The sequence below is a fragment of the Cygnus olor genome, chromosome 3 (genome assembly GCF_009769625.2).
Source record: "Cygnus olor isolate bCygOlo1 chromosome 3, bCygOlo1.pri.v2, whole genome shotgun sequence".
Lineage (NCBI taxonomy): Eukaryota > Metazoa > Chordata > Aves > Anseriformes > Anatidae > Cygnus > Cygnus olor.
Genome location: NC_049171.1, coordinates 112053245 through 112076173, shown reverse-complemented (window position 1 = coordinate 112076173; position 22929 = coordinate 112053245). Strand labels below are relative to the sequence as shown.

The following is a 22929-nucleotide window of genomic DNA, read 5'->3' as shown; positions in this document are numbered from 1 at the left end:
CAAGCAGAGATTATCAAAGGGCAGAAAGCAGTGAATCTAAAACATTGACATCAAAACACCAAAGTCTACTGAAGCCTGCTTTTGTAAATGGCATGGTTCTGAACATCCCAAATATCTATCTTCCAGACTGGTAAATGGAAAATATTCTGATGTCCTGAAACCACACAGAAATCCCAGTGACTACTGTGGAGAGATTTCAAAATTGCAAAGCACTGGATACACAGTGAAAAGTTAGAGTTTTTATTTCTAGTATGAGGAGAAAGAGCTTTCCAAGTCTTCTCTTAACTCTAGCTTTCAGAAACCTAGGCCACTAGGCTGGGCACCCAGGCTTCCTCTGAAGTTGGTGGAAAGGTTAAGTCTCCAATCCTAGAACTGACCAGTCTTCTTTCTGGAGATGTACATCTATTTGTATTTTTGAGAAAATTAGAGCATCAACTTGCACTAAACACCAACAGTTTAGCTAAATTAAGAGAAATGAATCCTACTATGAGCAACCATACATGATAATGCTATCCAGAGAAAAGCCAAGGGAGAAGCAGAATTAACATCAGATTAAGTAGTGATGAAACAGATCAACAACAGTGAACAGTGGTGAATACATTTTACAATAAAATCTTTAAATATACAGTCACAGCCTCTTGTGAACAGGATATATCTGTTTAACAAATCCAAGGTCGCTTCCTTTCCCCCCAACATCTGCTTTTTGCAATTGATTTAATAAACCAAGTGTGCTGATGATGTGCCGTGAGGTTTCAGATAGGCCTAGAGGCAGGGACACATTCCAATTCAAAAAGCCAAAATCAAATCAGATGAATACAAAAGTCTGCTCACAGCTTGATGGGTCCAATTTGGGGCAAGGACTAAGTGAGTAAGACTGAACTTAAAACTGACGTAATGAAAAAGATCCCATTTCTTACCCTACAGAAGTCTTGCTAGAAATGAAAGTTTAGTTTTAGGTCGATATGAACGTACACAAACCACTGCAAACCAGAATAATTCACATAAGAAGCAGAACTGTACATTTTAGCTTATAACCAACTAGAACGTAGTATGCAATGCAGAGGCTTTGAATTCAGCTGTGAAATACAGCTGTAAGATTTAAGATACAACAATAAAAATTGTGTATTTTCAAGGAATCCATGCAGTAAATTAATTTCACTCATTTGGGGCAGTAACTGCTTGTCAGAACAATCCCAGTGACAGTATTGCTGGTACAGATGAGCATGTTGCAGTTTTGGCTGTCTGAACAGTGCAAGTTTTCAGACAAAGTATGTCTCCAGGGCTGCTGGTCTATGGGCTTGCAGAAACATCCCACTGACCCAAGGAGGATCTGCTCCAACACCTGCTGAAGTCATTCGTATCACTTCTACTGACTTCAAACTCTGCAGCAGATCTTACTTATGAAAAGACATTTTGGGTGCCTTGTCCCCCAAATCTGACACTGAACACTTCGGACTCTGCCCATTTTGTAGAGTGCACATATGCTGGTGAATTATCTTTTCATTATTGCTAAGGATGATACTGTTACTGACATTTCCAAGCAACCACTACAGAACAATACTGATTTGATCTTAGTGCCTTTGTGGGACCTAAAAACTAGCAAAATCTGCCTGGAAAGAAACGCTTTACGAGAAAAGCTTTACTTCTAGCATTATGTTGTAGGACCTGTAATACTCTTGAACACAGTACCCTCCTTCCCATGAGTTACACCTCACATAAAGAGTAAGGAGAGCTGTACAGAAGACTGTTATTTAGATAATGTAGGAACACAGTTTAATCAGCTGAATTAGAACTAAATGTGTGCAGATAAACTGAGTTCCTTTATTTGGTTATTTAATGTCCTACCTCATGCTCTAGTCCTGGATATAATTATACTTCATCCTTATTATTCACGGTTTGCAAAAGAGGTGGAGTCAAGTGCAACAATGCAGAGCTCCTGCCTTGTGCTCGGGCAATCCACTGACACAAAGCCATGCCTGCTGAAGCAAAAGGTCAGGTGCAAAGCTGCAGGAGTCAAACAGTAAGGATTGCCCAGCCATGCCTACAGGTGAGCCAGGCAGTGCTGTTGGGGAGACGAAAGAGTAAATGGGTTTGATCTCAACTGCTTCTGAATCAATTGGATGCTCTCCCTTGCCAGTTCAGGTAGTGCAATATCTATGACAGGCGTGGGACAGGTTAGGGATGCATGATCATGAAATTCTCTGTCTGGGCACAATAATGGTCTCCTTCCGCGGACAGCTCCCAGTGCCTACAGAGATCTAGGAAGAGCTGGCAGCTCTTGATGATCCTGCCCACAGTGCGATTTACACAGTAATGGTCCTCTAAAACCTTTTGTCCCCAGAAAAAGCAGCCATCCATCACTTTCCTGACTCAGCCCAGGACTAACAGCAATCTTATTCTCTGCTAGTACTGGCCCAAACAGAGCTTTTAAGTTAAGAGCCTCTTAACACATTCAAGTCTAAAAAGACTCCATAAAATCAACATAATTTTTTCATATAAATATTGGTCAGAGCACAGAAAGAAAAAAAAAAAGAGAAGTAAAAAAAAAAAAGGAGAAAGAAAAGAAAGCAAGCAGGTCTAAACCCTGACTCCACTCACCACGGAACTGAAGGACAGATAATTCTCCTCAGTTTATACATATGAGAGAAGTGCTCTCTGAAGTGCACTCTCTCACACTATTTCTGCTTTTCTAACACTCCCTGAGATTCTTTTTTGTTTTGTTTTTCAGTCATCCGCCTGCAAGTTTATTTGAATTGCAATTGGATAATCTCCCAGATTCTGGGGGAAACTCTCTGTGAGAGGAATTCCTGGGTCTATAGCACCTATTTAATAAACTGAAATTGAGAGTTGTTAAGTTATCAAAGGGCTAAATATATTATTCTTTGCTCATGGAAATCCTGTTTCACCAACAGATTTTTTTTTCTGGAACCCTGTAACCAAATATGTATGCTTGCATTTTCCTGCATTTTATTTTCTTTCAAATAAGACTCTTAATTTATGAATATCATGATCTACGCGTCTCACTGAGAACTTAGAATCAAAAAATGCTTTGGGTTGGAAGGGACCTTAACAATCATCTAATTCCAAACCCCCTGCCATGGGCAGGGACACCTTCCTCTACACCGGGTTGCCCAAAGCCCCATCCAGCCTGGCCTTGAACACTGTGAATGATGGGGCATCCACAGCTTCTCTGAGCAATCTGTGCCAGTGCCTCACCACTGACATAGTAAAGACTTTCTTCTGAATATCTAATCTTAATCTCACCTTTTTTAGGACAAGGAGTAATGGCTTTAAACTATCTCTACACTCCCTGACAAATATCTTTAGGTACTGGAAGGCCGCTATAAGGTCTCCTCACAACCTTCTCTTCTCCAGGCTGAACAACCCCAACTCCCTCAGCCTGTCTTCATAGGAGAAGTGCCCCAGCCCTCTGAGCATCCTCATGGCCCTCCTCTGGACTCGTTCTAATACATCCAACTGGGACCTTACCCATGTGCTTGCTGCGCTCAGCCACAGACAGCCCAAATGTGTACATCATTTGAACTCATTTCCCCCAATTATTTTCCTCTCTCTCCCCAAGTATACACGTAGCTAGCTCTTAGTCACACACAAAAGCTCTACACATAACCACGCAATGTGCAATTAATATACATCATGTGAATGCGAAATACATGGGGTCAGGTAGTTACCAAAGGGTAATGAAACAGGAATCACAGCTTTCTGGGAGGCATTTGTACCACAGCATTTATCTCCCTCCTGTCCAAATAGGCTAGTCATGGCTCTTTGCCACGATAATTAATTATTATTCAGTAATTAATAATTATTTTTTTCTGTTGCTCATGAAATAGTTTTCCACAATTTTATTCTGTGGCTCTTAGCAGCTGAATTTATATTTAATACAAAAGTTGCCCCATTCAGCTGCTAAGTGTCCCATGACAATATAATTTAGCTCTGCTGTGACAGACTTAGAAATTAAAAAAAAAAAAAAAAACCACACTGTCTGAATTGCTCTTCCTGAAATATCCTGAGTTTTAACTCAAACAGTCACACCTTTCAAACTCTACACAAGTCCAATCTTGCTTCCGACCTTCTAAGACAAGGGAAGGTGACCACCAGGATAAATGTAAAGAATCTAACTACCAGCCTTGTGCCCCTTCAGTGCCTCCAGGAGTTCAAGTATACTGTCAATCATTGTTATAAAAAAAACATACTTACCGTTCTTTTGCCAAAATCTTGGCATGGGCTGTTAATAGTGCTTCCTTTTAGTGGGACCATCCCTTTGGGGCTGTTGTCAGCCTTCCGCTTATAGAATTCAATTCCATCTTCTAAGAGCACGACCCACATCGGCTTCCAGGTATTAAACATACTGCCCTGCATCAATAAATCATGGTGTACATTATGTCTGATAAATCACTGTTCATATGATATCCACCAAAGACCAGGGAACATCTGATTGACTCTAAAATAACTATAGGATCTCAAGGGAAATAATGAGCCACAACCACACCCATCTCACCATGCTGTTAAAATATGTTGTTATTCTTCTGACAACTGTTTATTTCCCCTTCTAGTCACCTCTGCTGTGAATTTTTCCAAAATTGCATCGTGACCCCAGATGATGTTTCTTTTCCGTATGTTTGTGATTTCAAAATGACCCAGTGACAACACTAGGAACAATCCTCAAAAATTCCAGATGCGAACTGACCCATTAGGGCGCTCTCATTAACTCTGGGCTTCCTGTGCTGTATTTAGGACTTGATGCCACAATACAGTCAGCTCTTGAGGCCTGGCTGTCAGATAAGAAAGCACATACCTCAGAGGACTTCTAGACTTAAGAAAGCAACAGTAAGGGTAATGAGTAGTTCAAAGGCCTTGGGCTGCGGATCTCCAACTGGTGTGGTGAGAAATTGAGGTGCTTCGTTTCATCTTTTAAAGCTTTTACTTCCTGTTTCTGAATCACAGAAGTTAGATGTGAAAAATTCAGAAATAAAGCCAGGGCCAGATCCTACGTATAGTGAAACGTATGGCAAAATTCACAGGGCCTCAAAGAGGAACGACCTGTCTCTCTGTGCTGAGCACAATTAAGTGCTAGAATTATTAAGACTGTCGTGTCCTAGCTAGCTTACTTCTGGTCCAGCCTGCAGACAGCTTCAAAAACGGTCACAATCCCAGACACCCAAGTGATTTACTGCTCAGCCAAATGAGCATTTAGATGGGCTGAAAATCAACAGTTCTGAGGAGTTACTGATGCACACTCGACATTTGTAGGCCTCATATCAGAGGCTATCCTCCAAAAACATTTGATTTCTTTATCTTTCTGGCACGAAGAGAGACCTCAGTTTATGCTCCCTCTCCTACCATGGTGGCTAAGCAGAGCTAAAGCTACAGACAGAAATGAGGTGGCCACTATCAGGCTGTGCAAGTGGCTTGTTTTGATTTTAAAATGGGCAGAGTTACTTTTATTTGCATTTCTGCAGAAGTGAACAGGACAGAAACACTGAGTCTTTCCCTCTTTCCCCCCCAGGATGAAACCTTTGACCATCACATCCTTTTTTTCTTGCCTTAGCTCTCAAGAAAGGCCTTTTGCACTCTGAATCAGACCTTAAGTTCAATTACAGGATGAAGAGGAAAAACTGTCAGCAAAGATCTTACTGAGAATGGGACCTGCTTCCAGCCTCTGCAGCACTCACTGCAAGCAGAAGGTGCCCCACAAGTGAATGCTGCCTTCCAAAGGTAAACTGCTGTGCTGGAGGCTCTCTGGAAACCCAGATGAACAGAGAACTAAAAGAACGGTCCAACCTTGATGTGGATACCACATATGGATTGAACGCTGTTTTCTTTAGTTTGAGCCATAAGAATTTATCATTTTTGGAGAACCCAAATTGACCCACAGGTTGATTTTCTGCTAAGGAATCAAGTGAGATGGTGAGCCAATACAAGAACCACTGCAATTTCCTTTTGCCAGTTTATTGCATCTTATGATACTTCTGCTTATAAAGACATAAGTCCAGTACTTCCTGAAGACTCTCTGTCAATGGAAGCCACTGCGGAGCAGGGTTAGACTGGCAGCCTCAGATCCACACAATCAGCAAGCCTGAACATACTCATGTCGGTCGCAGCTAAAACAGCTCATGAAAGACAAATGCAGGATGCTGGATTTGATTTTCCTGGACTAAAAAACAAATCATCTCCCTTGCTCCAAAGACTGCAGATAAAGATGAATGTTCCCTGAACTGCTCTCTGAAATCATTAGCCAAGTTAAAAGCTCATGCAACTTCCCTATTTATTTTTTTTTAAATATTCGTAGCACTACATGAGTAGAAAATGAGTTGTTTTCTGTGCTTGCTCAGATGACCCAAGGTCCCCCACATATACAAACATTGGCTTAAGCTGACGTAAAATCAACTCTTAAATCTGAATCCATATTCACTGGAGATCATGTTGTACCAGCCAAAACACTAACCCCTAAGCCTAATGTAAATAACAAGAAAATCAGTGAAAAATCACCTCCACCCTTTTCGAAGATGATTGTGGCTGCACGGATGATTACTCTGGCAGGTCTGATCAGGAGTTTCACTTTACAGGCACAAAGAAGAGGAGGAGACTACTTAATTAGCACAGAAGAGTAACTGAGAACATGCCCATCCTAGCTGGAAGCTCTGGCTGTGGAGTTCACAGCAGCCTCACTGATAGATCCGTGTTAGCTGGTACCACTCCAATCTGCATCTTCTGCTCCTTTTGCCCGCCAGCCTCCCTCTAAGCACACTGCTGCTCCTCACCAGCAGCATAAGCTCACTTCTGCAAAGACAGAGCCACCTACAAGGCTGTTAGGGAACAGGAGCACACTTTCCACTTCCCCGTTGCCATTGCAATAGCACCCAGCTGCAACTTTCCATTAGCAACACCCACAGAAAAACTTCTTGGGGACCCAGAACTCAGAGGAACAGCAGGGACTCATACTGGCATGTCTGTATGCATCTTTTCCCTGACATACCCAGCCAGGCACACAACGTGGGATCGTCCACCCCAGTGTCTAAGTTTCCAGCCACTCCCCTGCCATGGAGAAATATGGATCGTGAGCCATCTGCTCTCAAATTGGGCCATGAGAAGTACAGATCTGCAACCTGCTGTGCATGAATTTGGTCGTCTCCTTCCTCATGGCAGCATCGGTGCAGCTTTGAGATTACTTTATGAACTTGCTTCCTTTCAGTGTCGGTGGAAATAAGACTGATGAATGACCTTTTTGCAACAGCGGTCCCAGATTAGAGACCCCTCCAGCCAGCAGCTCTAATGAGTGAAATTCTAGATTTGATGAGCACAGACACCGCTGCACAGAGCCCCAGAACTGACACAATTTGAACTGCTTTACCCCAGACTGATCTCACTACAGATTTACATAAAAATCTTGACCTTATCCTGTGGGCTCTACCACAAAAGACTCCAGAGCAGAGGTTGCAGTGGGGCAGTGACTGCCTTCACAGAGGAGAGGAGTGCCCACCGCCCCACAAACTCTCCCTAGGCCAGACTCTGACTTGTGGTACCACTACATATCCCCAACGTTTAACTCTGATTAAGTGCAGTACAGTAGGCTGTGACCATTTCAAGCTGTTACCTCTTTTGCCAAGCTGCCAATAAAGGCATTCTTCATAAAAATAAGAATTTTTGACCCAGAGGTACATCTAAGATAAATGCAAAGTACCTTATCGTATAGGACACTAACAAGATATAACTGCTAGCAAGTACCTCTGTAATCACTAACATCACACTGTTTTATTGCTCAAGGAATTATTTTCATTTGCATTCTTTTTTAGAAAAATAGGAAAAAACCTCTTCTGTTTAAGTAACTGAAACCAAAGTACGTTTTCCCGTAGTCCCGCTACCCGTTCAGTCAGCTTCCTCCTCCTCTGTCCAAAGCCACCCCCTTACCTTTTTTACCAAGTAGCCCTCTCTTATGCGCATTGGTTCTCGCTCCATGGCTCGGACAGTCCTGCTCTCAGGTCTATCAGAGACGGCAGTTAAGCTCCTCTGGCAACAAAGTCTGTGGGGTAGAGTTTTTTACAGTACAGCTGTGTCACTTTCACAAGTTCCTCTGCCCGCTAATCACATGAAAACAAGCCCATTTCCTCTTAGGGTGAGAGATAGGGAAACGCAGAAGCACGTGTGTATTTATAGGCTGCCTCTGACAGAACAGGCAACGGCATGACAGAACGCCCAACTGTATCAAACACTGCCAGCCTTGATGACAGAGTCCTGGGAAATTGAATAAGCATTTTAATGCCTAATCCCAAGGACTCAAGCCCACTCTGCAAATACATGAACTCTAGGAAAACAACAGAGGGTGGTGTACCATGTGGCTGCCTGACGCACACCACAAGGATCTCAGAAACAGGTTTCTAACTCACCAGCTCTGCCAGCGTTACTTCATCCCATCTTTAAAGCCTGACTCCCAGTGCATGAGCAGGTAGGGTTTGGCGGTAAACTGGAGAGCCTTCGCTTGGTTAATCGTGCTGCGCCCTCTGCTGATACAAGAAAATTGTTTATCAGACTTGGTCAGGTTTTGGGGCTTGACGCTGAGGCTTCCCACAGAGGTTAGGTGTCAAGCAGCACAAATGGATTAGACGAGCGCATTGTATGAAACACCACTGAAGGTCACCTTCTATTAGCATCTTTCACTTGTCACACAGCCCATTTGGCTATGTTTGGTAAAAGATAAGGTAAAAGCATTTTCCGGCATTTGGTATAGAGCAGTCACACTCCCTCTTTCCCATACAGGAGGAAGGGTGGTGGGACACAGGAGGCAGTGATGCATTGCCAAGTGCTCTCCCACATGGAAGACTCCGTATCACTTTACGGCTGAACCCAGTGTTACTTCATCTGTCACCCCTGCTACTTGCAAAGGTCTTTCACCCTGACAGGCACAAGGCATGGAGCTTCCTCCCAACAGCAGCATTGTGCAGGCCATAGCCACTGCATCCTGAAGTGCTCCATTGCCAAATTCCCCCCCAAAAAACGTGACTTTTTCCTCAGACAAATTCCTGTTCTCCATTTGGCTCCTGTCTTGTCCCAGCTTTTACTTAGAAGTGTATGCAAGTCCAACAAGGTCTACAACAGAGGATTAAAAAAAGCTCTGAGACTTTCTCTAGCCATTCTTCAGCAATGCGTATTTATTGGTTTTCCCACAGATAAGAGTCCACTCCCTCCTTTGTAATGTTCACTATGTTCACTATCCCAACTGCTAAATGTTTCTCCTGGCTGTCTGAACTGAGATTTTCCTGTAACGATTTCCACTTGCTATAACTTGTCCTATCCACCATGGGCACGGAAACTGGTTACTCCCTTCTCTGTGCTAGCAGTGATGCACAGTTTATACACTGTAAAGAAGTCTTCTGCTAGCTGGCATGCTCTGCTGAGCCCCAGAGTCAGGTCAGCAATCTGTTTAGCTCTTTGTGAAGCTGCGACAATGCTCCTACCAGACAAGCTCCACAGCCAAACTGCCTGCTCTAATTTTCTCAAACCTTTCTCTGCTAGCTGCTATTTAAATGATCTCTCTAGGCCCATTGTAATGCCTGATGTACTCAGATGCTTGTAGACTATAAAAAAAAAAAAAAAGCACCCATAAGGCTACAGAGCATGGGGGTAAACATTAAAGACCACAAAGTAGCTCTCAGTTAGCTCTTACTTCTTTGTCCACCTTGCTGCCCTTTAGTCCTGGGGAAAGGAAACCCCTTCCCCAGCTGGAAGGGCTTATGGGAACAAAGACTAAGAAACTGCCAGTGTCCTTCTCTCTGCAGGCAGCTTTTGCACAGATTTTCCCCTTGGCATCCCTGCCCACCTGCTCCTGCTGGTTTGGTGTTTATGCTTAGTCAGGATTACAGTGATGAACTGATAATATGAAATGCCCAGGGACAGTCCTTTGATAGAACATCTATATGACCTTATACTAGAAAGTGGTTTACTGTGAACAGAAAAGGATGCTGACTCCACCATTAAGCAAAGGAAGCTCAATTTCTCTTTTACCTGCATGAAAAGTCCTTGAAGATGTGTGAAATGAAATTGGAGATACAGTGGCACCAAGCCAATGACTCCAGAATTTACCATTAGCTACTTAAGCAACTCACTGTCAAAGCATAAAATTATCTTCACTGAGTTTTAGCTGGATGCAGCTACTTTTATAACATTTCTCTGTATTGTTTCTCTCATCTTCAAAGCTCAGCTATTCCTTTTGCCCTTCTGACTTTGTTTCATTTATCACCCATCATCACAGGGGAATCAACGCTTTGTCATCCCCAGGCAGAAATGTGCTGATCAACTAAATCACTCGCACAAAGCAAGATGGTCCTTAACCATGCAGTGATCATGGCCAGTGTGAAGGACATGGTGCTGATGCACATTTTCTGTAACAAGCTGGTCATAAAGAGCAGCAGCAGGCCTAAGGAAGAGGAAGGCCTGCATTCTTCTGGCTCTCCACAGAAGGGCTGATTTCTGGCAGCAAAAGACTGTAACCTGAATTGTGGAAATCTGCTGTAAGTTACCCTGTTCTCCCCATTTCTGCCTAAAGTAAAGGTGCGTGATGGCAGACTACAAACATTTGCCACAACAACACAATCTGCAGCAGAGATCGCAGATGAATATCTTAGCTCAGTTTATTGGCAAGTGAACTGTTCCTGTAAGAGACATCTCGCTGCTGTACTTCCTCAGAAAATTATGTTTCTGCCACTTCAGGACTCACTCCTGCAAGCATTAAAAAAAAGCAATGACTTGAATTTATGTGAGCAAGGGATCTAGCTGAGAGACTGATGGGCATTTACACCCAGCCATCTCTTTGCAAATAAATGTGTCGGCTGCAAGGAATACAGGCAGCTCTTCAGCTCGTTACATCAGCTTTGCTGCTCTCTGTGCTAGCTCTTGCATGGCTGGATTTCAAATCTGCCTGCTGCACTTTAAGTGGTGTAAGCCCACTCCATCTCTAACAGAACGGTTGAGTTCTCCAGAAACATTCATCTCTCCAGCAAATCAAGCCAGATTCCCCAGAGAAATTAAATCAAATGCTATATGAACAAAATGATTGTCTACATGCAAAAGATAACATAAGGTTTGCAAAGGTCCAGCTGCAAGTAGAAGTAAAACCCTTTCTGACTTCTACTCAGAGGCAGAGATCTCAGAAGAATTACAGTATTAAACTGAGAGCTGGCAGATGCACGGCTCAGCACAATTCACTCCATGTGGCACCACACACGGCTATTTTTAGCAAACGAGAGATTGTGGCTTTACATCCACTTCTCAAAAAGAAACCCAAAACCAGAACATTCACAGTTAGCATGGTATTAAGAAAGGAATCGAAGAGAAGAAAGCAGGAAAAGATCACAGGAATTGTTCTTGTCACCTTGGGACCTAAATGCTGTGTGTTGTGTGTCTTAAAGGAGCCATCTTATTCTGACCTCAAGGCACATTTCACGTATTTAATTCTTGTAGAGCCATGCAGCAGGATTAATATATTAAATGGAAAATGGGGAGATCTATGTAAACAGTGATAGTGAAATGTTCATGCACTTGACATGTCACACTTAGAATGACCATTTAGAGTGGATTCAAGACACCAGATAGACTTACCCAGAATGTTTTCTAGGCAAACTGGACCAGCACATAGCATACGCCATGGCTTGCATGCATATAAGTTCTGACTTTTCACTGAATACATCCAACCTCACCTGTGACTTACCTCTTCCCTAGAGTATTTCTCCATCAGCAACACACGTAGGTGATGCAGGCAAAGCAGAGAAGGCCTAGGCACAAGAGAGATGTCTAGAAAGATGAAGCTGCAGCGTGCAACCATCATAGCTCTTGGAGGAAAAAGAGATGAGGATGAATGAACACGTTGGTAGTTGCTCACCTGAGGAAGCTCACCACCCTCTTCACGAGCACTAAGGGGCTCATCAGTGCACATGGGAATTTTGCAGTGTTCCTGCCCCCAAAGGAAAGGGAATTAGCTTAATATAGCCTACTGACTCCGGATAATAGCCTGTGAAGTCTCAGATGCCAGAGAAACAAAAAGCAGACTTGAAAGAATAAAAAAGAATAATAGTAATAATGAAGGGAAGGACACGTAAGCCTATCTATTTGCTTCTAGAAAAAAAATACTGTTATGACTTAAAACATGGCATAGGTCCTACAACAACATATTTAGTTTTGAACCTTGTAAGGGTCACTACATTTGCTCTGTGCTCAGAGCAAATTTTTTTTTGCAGCAAAAAGCACACTGCCTCCTTATTCCTGCAGTTATCTTACTCCACACAGAAAATCAAGTATGTAATATCAGGGAACTATGCAGATCAGCATCTCCCTAGGGCCTGGAACCCATAGAAAATCCCCATGAGAACTGGCAGGGCATTGCCTGTAGCAAAACTTAAGACCAGCACATAGCTCAGGCAAAGACTGAAGGCTCAGGACTGACCTGAAATAGGGTCCATAGGTAGAGGCGTGGGGTGGAGACTTCAGGTGAAGCTGGTCACAACTATTAAGGGCAGTTGTTATGCTGCAGCAGAAAGACTTACGAAAGGTAGCCTCTCCCCTGTCATCTACAATGATAAAGAACATCTGGTAGGATCATATAAATGTAAGCACTAAAGGCATGTGCAGTTATCAGATCAATAAAAAGAAAGACAATGCTTACATTTAAAACTGCTTCTGCATAAATGCTCCACCCTCACCACATTTCACTTTCACGCAGTAAAACAGTTACTCAGCCTATGTATACATGATCCATATTATGATGCTTTTTAAGTTCTCCCTTGTGTTTGCTATTTTGCTATAGTAGTCTGGAATAAAATCACAGCCTGAGCTGTGCCCAGAGAAAGGTGATCATGCAGGCAGAAATAATAAGGGGAAAAAAAACTCATTATAGATCTGACCTCTCATGTACTTGGGAAGCTAATTGTAATCAATGCCTTTAGCCACACACAATTTACTACAACATGATATGTCTGGCCTGTGAGGGGAGTAAAACCGATCCCTGGCAATGACCATTATTCTTCACACCGCTTTAAGTGATGCTATCAGATTCCCCATGTGTAAGGCCTCTGTGGTTTCTTACTGAATTACATTTAAACTTACAGAAGTGGGAATTGCTGCAAGCAAAACTTTCAACAAGCCACAAAGCACAGCAGAATTATATTCTCAGCAGAATATAATGAAAAAAGGGAAATCTCTTGCAACGATCAAACAAGACAAGGAGAAATGCACACCTGGTCTTTTTTGAGCCATAAAGTTATATTTGTCTAAATATCGCAGATGCTTCCTCATGTGAAAACCTGTACATGCCACTTGATTGACGACTTCCAAGGTATTTTTGAGACCATTCACTGCTGACCTAGACAATGGTTGGAGTGTTGGAGGGATTCATTTTACTCAATTTTTGATGTCTGTTCTTGAGGACCTTTAAAGTCAGCAAAGATCTGGGCAATAAATCAACAAAGTTCAGTGTATGACTTGTGATGAAACATAGGCCCCCACTGTGGGATGAGTTGCTCCTGGAACTTACAACTTGATTAAATGCAACTACTTTTTGATTAGTTGTCCTATGACAATACAAGAGTCTTAGGTGACTCACCAAGCCCATAAGATTCTTGTCATATATTAATGTTGATAATGCAGCTACCTCATCATACATAAAGAACTGGTTTTGTTTGGTTTGGTTTTGCTTTATTTTGTTTTGAAATGGCATTTATTTCACTCTTGACTGTTCAGTGGGAGAAGTAATGACTGCATCAAGTAACAACTTTCCTATAGGATAATCCCTGCTACCAATGACTGCTATCAAAGGTGGAATGTTATTTACAGAGCTTGCTATATACACAGTTCTTAGATGTAGGAATCACACCCTGCTCTTATTTTTGTGGAAACCTTGCTTACTGAACAAATTATGAAGCCTATTCTTATCTGGATACTTAATCAAAGCAAATACAGTAAGATTTTTGTTGCAGAAGTTTTCAGCAGTATGTATTATTTTGCTTGTTAGTCACAAAAAAAAATAATTCAGTAATTAACTTGCATACACAACAAAAAGCAGCTGGGTAACGCCAGATCTTCCATATGACTTAACAATACTACATTTTACCACCCCATGTACATCCTTGCTTTAGGAAAACAAAGAAAATATCAGGCCCAGCACAACATGTAGGTGAACTAGCTGTGCAATGCTCCAAATGAAATCATTAACTGTTGTAATATTCAATCAAACAAAAAATACATTTATGGTCCAAATCCTGTGTCAGCTTTGAGAATGTTGCAGTTTTAACAGTAAATAGAACAAATATGAAAAAAAAAAAAAAAAAGAAAAAAAAAAGAAAACTTTATTCTTTGCAGAAGAATGGAAAGGGTGCCTGAACCTCCTGCTGCTCTACAAGCAATCTCTGAGCATTAGGCTGGAACGGGAGCGGCATAGAGCTGAATTAGGGTAGGACGTGCACAGATCCTTGAAGGGATGGTGGCAGCCATTGGTAAAGAGATGAAGAATCGCCACTCCGGTCTGACACCGCCTTTGTGGCGGGTTTTTTCCTGTGAAAATGAAAGAGTGGGACGGGGCGGGGAGGGAAGGCGCCGGGGGAGCCCGGGCTCGGGGCCGCTGTCCGGGGCCGCAGTGCTGAACGGGGCGGGCCGGGGCGGCGGTCACCGGCTGGGAACGGGGCTGCGGGGGGACAGGGGGGCCAGGGAGGGACAAGGAAGGACAGAGGGGACAGGGAGGGACAGGGGAGAAGAGGGAACCCGACGCCCAGACGCCGCGCCGTGATTATAGGGGAAGAACAAACTAAATCCATCGTGCGCTGCTTTGGGGAAGGTCTGGGCCGGCTGGGCTCCGGCAGCCCCTCCTCTTCCTCCTCCCTCCTCCTCTTCCTCTCCCTCGCCGCCTCGGTCTCCTCTGTCCTGCTGCGGAGGGGGGAGAGACGAGGGCAGCCCCCCGCGGCCACTCGCCATGGGCGACATCCCCAGCCTGGTGAAGATCAGCGTGTCGCTGCGGATCCAGCCCAACGACGGGGCCGTGTATTTCAAGGTGGACGGGCAGCGCTTCGGCCAGAACCGCACCATCAAGCTGCTCACCGGGGCCAAGTACAAGATCGACGTAGCCCTCCGGCCCGGCACCGTCCAGGCCACGTAAGTGCATCCAGGGCTTTTATTTTTAGAGGTTTAAGAGTGTTTCCTGGCAGGCTGACAGCGCAGGGTTTCCGTGATTTCTCCCTCTCCGCCCTCTCGCTGCCGTGTTTCTAGGTCTCTGGGCAGCTGTTCCCTTGCTGGCTCCAGAGAGAGGCCGCGTTTGCGAGTCGCTTCTTTCCCCTTCCCTCCCCCTGTAGCTTATTAGGGCCTGGCTCCTTTTCTCCCTCCTTCCCTGTGGTTTGCCCTAGGGGCAGAAGGACGGAGCCTTCCAGCTTGGGGATGCTCCCAGCCCGGCCCCACTGCACCCCACCAAAGCAGAGACCGGCACCGGAGAGGATGCAGACGAGAAAATGTCCTCCAGTCAGAGCCAGCCACGGAGAAGGGATTCACCCAAGCCCTCCCCAGCTCCTGGGGATCCTCACATTCCTTTTTCACCTTCCCTGGGTGATTGCAGAGCCCTGATTTTATTATTTATTTTTTTTTTTGGGGGGGGGGGGGGAGCCTCAGTGAGTCAGCAGCACATGCAGGTCTGCTGAAACCACTGACACGTCCCCGGCACACAGGCTGTGAGCCCCCGTGCCAGCTCCACGGGGCCTGCAGGGCTGCTGAAAGGCCGGATCCTGTCTCTGCAGGACGATGGGCATTGGGGGTGTCAATGTGCCACTGGAGGAGAAATCGAGGGATGCTCAGGTGGCCTCTTACACGGGGATCTACGACACAGAAGGGGTGCCCCACACCAAGAGCGGGGAGAGACAGCCCATCCAGGTCAACATGCAGGTACGTGGTCCTCCGCGCACAGAGCGACGAGGGCGGGCAGCAGGGATGTGATGCCCATGGAGGAAAGCGTGGCAGAGAAATATTTCAGGGCAAATCCTGCTCACAGCTGCTGCCCTCTTTGCTTTCCATCAGTCTTCTCCCCACCCCGATTACAGCTGTGAGGGATTTGTGCTGTTTATTCTGCAGCTCCTGTACCACAGAGGGGAAATGGAGCAGTATGTCATCTTCAGCTGATGCCCTCCTAAGGGTCTGTGTTCTAATTTCTACGAGTTTAGGACCCTACCAAGGTTTCCAAGCCTCTCAGATTTCAGCTTTTTCTCACATCTGCTCACTGCACTCAAGATTTCTTCTTAACTTTTATCTTTACTGTGTTTGTTGTTGTTTTGTTGTTGTTTGTTTGTTTGTTTGTTTTTTCTTCTGGAATCTTCTGCCATTTGGCATGGCAATACTCTTCTGGATAAGAACTGTAACAGCTTAATTTAAAGTTTCTGACAATTACACAATGTGTAACTTTGGGGACCAACGTCCCATTAACAGTTACCACTCCATAATCTTACGCTAATAAGGCTACCCTGCAGTATTTGTCCATGTTAATCCCTTCTCTATACATTTGTCTCCTTCTAACACCCAAGAAAACTGAACGCCTAGGATGACTTTGACCAGCAGACTCTCTGTTCCTCTAACAAATACAGAAACTATAGGCTGGTGATATTCTCCTCAAGGGGAAGGAGATGGGTGAGAATTTTTATAGCAGTATAGCACTGACACTGAGCAGGGTTGTTGGAAACCACTTGTTCAGCATAGCAGTTCTATTTCATAATGGGTTTATACCAGGAGGTTAAAGGGCACTGACCCAAAAACACACGTACTTTGATTGAGGCAGCTCTATTTTGATACCTATGTGGATTGTACCCTCAACTGCATTACTGAGGTGAACTTTGAAAATCTGGAAATTTAACTTCTCCCGTGGAGAAAACTAAGACCGAAAAAACACAAATGAAGGAATTCCAAATAATGGAAGGAAGGTCTGGTTTTCGGACACAAGCTCCTGGCCATTTTCTTGCAACATAAGAACGAGCAGCCACAATATTTATCCAAACAGTAGCTTTACAAATCAAATCCTGATATACTAAACCATGAAACTAATAGGATTTGCAAGTGATAAGCAAGTCCTCAACCCCTTTTAGGGTTTGATCTTGACAGACTGGTTCTTCAGTACAGACTTAGAAGTCCACAATTGATACTTTTAAGTATCAAATATAGGCACCTCAACAGGGATTTACATGCTTAACTCCTCATTTAGCTGCTTAGCTAGTCAGAGCTATGACAGATTTAGGGAACAAGTCTCAGGCACCCCAGTTCAAAAACTGCTTCGAATACCTACTTCCTGAATCTTCAAAACTAGGCTCAATGTACTTTGCTTTACATTTTCCTATTTCTTTCAATTATGAGGAACTTCTGCCTCCACTTCCTTTTCTGTAACAGGCAGGATCCTGACATATCCTAGGGAGAAAAGGACTATTTAAAGCTTAAAAGTCTGAACTCACATTAGGAATAGACTGAAACTGGTCTGATACTGCCAATTTAATGCCCAAAAGACAGAATATCCATGAAAGTGATAAATGTATTTCCTGTCTGCTTTGAAATTCTAAATGCATAACTTTTTTGTGCTCCTACTTTGTCTTACCTCTTACAGCCATAGTATATACATGTAAAACAATCCTGTTTCTGGATTCCAGAAAATGAGGATGTATTGCTGTTAGCTGACTGCTCACTTGTGCCCACTAACCAGAAAACTCTAAACTGTCTAACAAATGGTGTAAACCAAGTTAGATACCTCTCTTTGGTCTGATTTTATTCTCGGTTAGATCAGACCAAGACTGATTAAGAAGCTAAATCTCTCTTCCCATAACAAATAGCCACTAAGTCATCCTAGCACACAGATTCAGAGGGAGCAATTAAATAATTACTCCTGCCTATGGCACCAAGCTGAGCCTGCCCGAGGGTAGGGACATCCTTCTTCCCTGGGGAAGGCCACATATTGGCCCAGTGGAGGAGCCAGGATTCAGCCGCAGGAGCCACAGGAATTCAGGGGAGCTCAGAGGATGCAGAACGTTCGTTATGCCACAGAGTTGCTGCGTGTGCTAAGAACTGGGCTTGTGGGGAGGCACACGGTAGTAGAAAAGCTCTGCAATTTAATTCTTTCCTTCTCCTGGAAATCCACAGCAGTCAGACAAACTACTCCGAGTAGCTCAGCAACTTGTTTTCCTCCTTCATCTCTTTAGAAATTCAGATTTTTCTGTACATTAATGAAATGCAATACTGCTCTTGATCGCATCACCTTTTACAAATACTTTTGTAAAGAAACACTTTTTCTTCTGGATCAATCCTCAGCTTTCGGGCAAGGGTGGTTGGTGCTCCTCTCTACTGAGGATTTCTCCATGTGGATTGTGCCCAGTAATATTCAACGTGCTTCACCTTTACTATCTTGCATTACTGCTGGTTTCAGGATTACCATCAGAGGGCAATAATGAAGGATCCTTAATTAAGATTTTGATTGCTGAGAGGGGTAAAATAGCTTGTATGTCTGATTTTGCCTTCATCAAAGGAAGCGACAGAAATATTTCAACTACTCCTTTAAGGTAACACTTGCAACTAGAGCCAAGTAAAAACCTTCCACTGTCAGCACGCAGCAACTCCTGCCATTGTCAGGCTAAATTTAAGATACCACAGTGGGCTGGGGGAGGTTTAAAGCAATGTCCATTAAGCAGCAGCAGCTTACAAACCACATCTTGGATTAAAGACAAAAAACAAGCAAGAAAAACCTCCATGCCCTTCTGAGAAAACTGAGTACAAAAGGCTCTGCTTGCAACTCAGTAAGAGTCACTATGAAATAGAGCTTTCATGCTGACTTTGTGAGTGTGATTATCCTAGGTAGATGATCTAAGGTCAGCTTCCAGGCACATGACGAGAATGGAAAAGAGTCAAGTGAAAAGGCTGTCATTAGTGAGTGACGGAAATTTTTAAAAGGAAAAAAAAAATGTTTTAAAAAAAAGTTGAAGATCTTATTATACAGAACTTACTATAGCCGTAGTCTTATTCACTAAGTTGCACGCACAGACAACTTACAGTCAATGTCTCACTATTCCTTCACTGTATTAGACTCTTAGCTACTAATGTGTGCTGATCATCTCCTTCCTGCCCTCTGGTACTTGTATCTAAGTTGGAAAAGCTGTGCTACAACAGTACAACTAGCAATTACAGAAACGTAGGAACAGGAACTTTTGCTTAAGTTTCATGTAAAATGTGGAACAAAAACCCAGAGAAGGAGTAAGTGATCTGATAGCAGCATGTCTCAGCCATGACACTGAGACATGGCACTGTAGACAGAGGGCTACAAAGAAGGAATCTTCCCTATCCTAACTGCAGCCTCTAGGTATGGTTGAAGTGATAGCCTATTTCACTACAGATCACTGCTACGTGATCTGTAGTATATATAAGTCACTTCGAGGTCATCAGGCCACCACTGCTGTGTCATCTTGAGAAGGATTATAGCTTTGATTCTTGCTGTTAGTAATGTTTATCAATATGGGAACTTGAACATTTTTACCCCTTTCATTTACTAACACTGATGCTCCCTTTTCCTCACAGTTTAATGACATTGGCGTTTTTGAAACAGTCTGGCAAGTCAAATTCTACAACTACCACAAACGGGATCACTGCCAATGGGGAAATAGTTTTGGCAGTATCGAGTACGAATGCAAACCAAATGAAACACGCAGTCTTATGTGGATCAATAAAGAGACCTTCCACTGAAGAGAAGTGCAACCAATACTGCTGGACAAACTCCTTAAAAAAAAAATCTACCTTTATAAACCAGCAAGAAGCCTTAACAAAGGCATACTGTAATGTCACTTTGTTCTGTAAGGTTCCAATAACTCAGTTGTATGTACTGGTGGTGCCACTGAAATCTTTGCCTATTACTGTATTTCAAGTTTACCATGGCATCTGCAACATTCTTTACCTATACCCTGGGAATACTGTAGGCATCATGGTAAAGAATATTTTCCTGGGTAGAAAGTCATCCTATCATAATAGTGTCATAACTATCTGGGTTATGCCCACTAGATGTAACAACCTTTGTGAAGTGTTTTGCTTTATTGCTTAGAATTTGGATGCGATATCTATCATGTTGGAAATTTCCATATTTATATTTGTTTGCTCCTAAATCAGTGTGCTCCTTCAGGAATTTTGTTTCCATGTCATCCCAGTGGACAGCAAAAAAGTGCAAATTATGGATGTCTGTAGGTTTAGATAAATGGCAGCTACTGCACTGTTGGTATCAAGGGATGTCATAGCAAGGGATTTGGAAACTCTCCTTTTGTCAAGTGCTGTAAGATACCCTGGTATAAATTTCCTATTTTGTGAGATTTGGTAAATTAGCATTCTTTGATGTTAACTTTCCCAGTCTCTGAAATAGCTTTAGAGAACACTATAAAACATGCTAACCTAAATGGAAAAAAAAAAGCAATAAATTAGTTGTGGTATTAAAGACATCTAACAACATGGCTAGTGTCTATGTCAAGGTTATATAGTCTTGAAAGATATAGCAGCCATCCTTAATTTAGTTCTTACAGTAAGAGTTCTGATAGTAATCTCTGGTTTTCTTTTAATGAAATATTGCTCAAATCAGTGAAAATACATAAATCAACTTTTTTTAAGCCTGACCACTGTATTATATCAAAATTTACAGGATTTCCAGCCAACAAAAACTCCTCACTTATTGTGACTGAAGTGCAGATTCCAATGCATCATGCTCTTTCACATAAGGATAAGCATGTAAACAATTGCACAGTTATGACTAAAGGTGCTACGTAAACACTAGGTCAGTGTTTAACATATACAGGCAACAACAACAAAGAAAACAAATATATCTTTTCTTTCAGTAAATAAACCAGGGAAACAACTATACTGTCCCATCCCCTACTTGGGCTGAAGTAAGCTGTCAGTTCTTGCATATCTGTTACTCCCTTTGTGAATAATTTGTAAATTGTGTATGTAAATGGTAACCATGACTTTTGATCTTTGTAATAAAGGACTTAAAACAAATTTTTCTCTAGTGTGACCATCTAAATGAGCAGAAAATATTATATCAAAAATGGCAGTGGTTTTAAAAAGTCAGACAGCAGAAGGTACCTACTCAGTGCTTTCTGAGAATTCAGTTTGAGGCACTTCATGTTCAGTGCCCAAAGCTGCTCCTTCTAGGAAATACAAATCCAATGTGCTAGAATGCAGGTTGTGAATGTGATAATGCTCAGTAGAAATTGAAAAAAAATCAACAGCATTTTGCTGCACTAATGGTGTGGCAAGTCAAGATTTAGGACAGAAGTGAAATAAATTTTTTTTGTCCATTGAATTCTTAATCAAAAAACTTGACTGTTTGTAAATTTCTACAGACAAAAAAGGCTGACCATAGTATTGATGTAATATATTACCAGAGCAGTAAGCTAGGCAGCTGCATCTCTGCTCTGAGGCAGTATTACACAGGCACATTTCATTGCTATGAATTCTAGAAAGTCTTCTAAGCTAACTTCTGTCCTGGACTTTCCCTAGTCTACAGGCAAATGATGTGGACAAAGGCCCATCCAGATTGGAGGGGTCACCTAGAGCAAGTCAGCCTACCCCCGGATCACGACCACCTCCATCCCAAAAAAGAAAAATTTTGGCCACAGTCACCATGAAGTAGTCCAGTTTAAAATCTTCGATGACAGGAGGAAAACCGCCACTTTCAACCCTGGAGATGGGGGGGGCGGGTCCTGTGTGGAGCCAAGAGTTGATGATTCAGTCAATGATTCTTGTGGGTCCCTTCCAACTTGGGATATTCTGTGATTCTACAGAACCTTTTTTTCTCTGAAACAATACTTCAAGAGACATAATTAATAATACCAAATGTTCAGCTGTCAATCAATTCCACCTCTGCACTACTAAAGCATTATTTTCTTCTGCAACACTTGGTATATTTTGTTTGTTTGTACATAGAAGCACATCAGCATGAAGTGTTTGATACATAAATTAGCAGATGTTTTTGTCCCACTACAATTAAAATGTGTAAGATAGGCCTACAACTCTTGAGTTCAGCTTCTGTGAAATCCTCGGCCTACAGTATCTGAGCCCTCCAGCATTTATGAAATGGTACAGCAAATCCAGCCTATGCTCACATGGGAGGGATGTTATCATCAGCTATACAAAAGCACACCTTTCCCAAGGTAAATACTCGTGTCTACATTAACGGCAATGAGGGCAGCTCTTTCTCGTGTCCCAGCAAGTCCCTAGCATGTCGACTGCAATTCAGTTCAGAGGGTGGTCAGGAAGGAGGGCAGATGGAGCTGCTTTTAAAAGGAAGAAGAGAGCACTCAGACCAACTGTGTCCTGCAGGCTCCGCATCCTGAGACTGAACATTGCTGTCCAGGACTGAAGCCCCCCTTTTAGAGACAGTGGCAGTGATTAAAGTAAAATAATCTAAAAAAAAAAAAAAGGCTGGGGGGGAAGAAGACTGCTTAACAGCTATATTGGGAAAGGTAAATAGCTTTTATCAGCTGTTACTTCCTTCTCTCCTGCATGATTTTTAAGCGTGGAGAAATGTGGCTTGATAGCCTTGCATTATTCCTGCCTAATAAAAAGACTATTCGTGGGGTATTTCTTGTGTATTCATACTGCTAAGGATGACAGCACTGATACTCTCCACGTGTAAAGCAACATAATCCCACAGACTTCCCCGTGCTCAACAAACATTTGCTCCTAGTAAAAGAGACCCATGTCTTTAGAAACTCCTTCAAAGCAATGTTCTGAAATACCTTACATTCAGGACAGCTCTGGTAAACGTTCATAAAGCTGGTGGGTAATCTCATAAAGTTTGTGGGTAATCAACTAAAGTAACTGTTGCTGTGACAGTTTGATGCATTATTTAATCAGCAGCATTTAATCCCCAGACAAGTTTGTTCTTTA

General features: G+C 42.9%; 2 protein-coding genes across 4 annotated transcripts in view; one reads left to right on the top strand and one right to left on the bottom strand.

Moving 5' to 3' along the window:
* The window catches only part of PLEK (pleckstrin), a 55815-nt gene that overhangs the window by 9475 nt on the left and 23411 nt on the right, over window positions 1-22929 (bottom strand). The window contains exons 1-5 of one of the 3 annotated variants that reach the window (XM_040553166.1): window positions 12452-12575; window positions 11891-11962; window positions 8403-8519; window positions 7927-8038; window positions 4216-4371 (exon numbers count right to left, since the gene is read on the bottom strand). In XM_040553166.1, coding sequence (XP_040409100.1) covers window positions 4216-4371; window positions 7927-7974 — 204 coding nt within the window. In that variant the 5' untranslated portion in view covers window positions 7975-8038; window positions 8403-8519; window positions 11891-11962; window positions 12452-12575. Of the gene's footprint in view, window positions 1-4215; window positions 4372-7926; window positions 8039-8402; window positions 8520-11890; window positions 11963-12451; window positions 12576-22929 lie in introns of those variants that run through there. The other 2 variants (XM_040553165.1, XM_040553167.1) reach the window with 2 other exon arrangements.
* CNRIP1 (cannabinoid receptor interacting protein 1) lies at window positions 14870-21024 on the top strand. Its single transcript, XM_040553179.1, has 3 exons — window positions 14870-15147; window positions 15780-15924; window positions 19576-21024. Exons 1-3 carry the CDS (start codon window positions 14969-14971, stop codon window positions 19738-19740), a joined length of 489 nt encoding a protein of 162 aa, XP_040409113.1. The 5' UTR covers window positions 14870-14968; the 3' UTR covers window positions 19741-21024.

What these genes read in the sequence shown, in the direction of transcription:
- CNRIP1 (XM_040553179.1), top strand. Translation starts at nt 14,969, where the DNA reads ATGGGCGACATCCCCAGCCTGGTGAAGATCAGCGTGTCGCTGCGGATC. An exon ending in CCCGGCACCGTCCAGGCCAC is followed by an intron (nt 15,148 to 15,779) that starts GTAAGTGCATCC and finishes CTGTCTCTGCAG; the next exon opens with GACGATGGGCATTGGGGGTG. An exon ending in CCATCCAGGTCAACATGCAG is followed by an intron (nt 15,925 to 19,575) that starts GTACGTGGTCCT and finishes TTTTCCTCACAG; the next exon opens with TTTAATGACATTGGCGTTTT.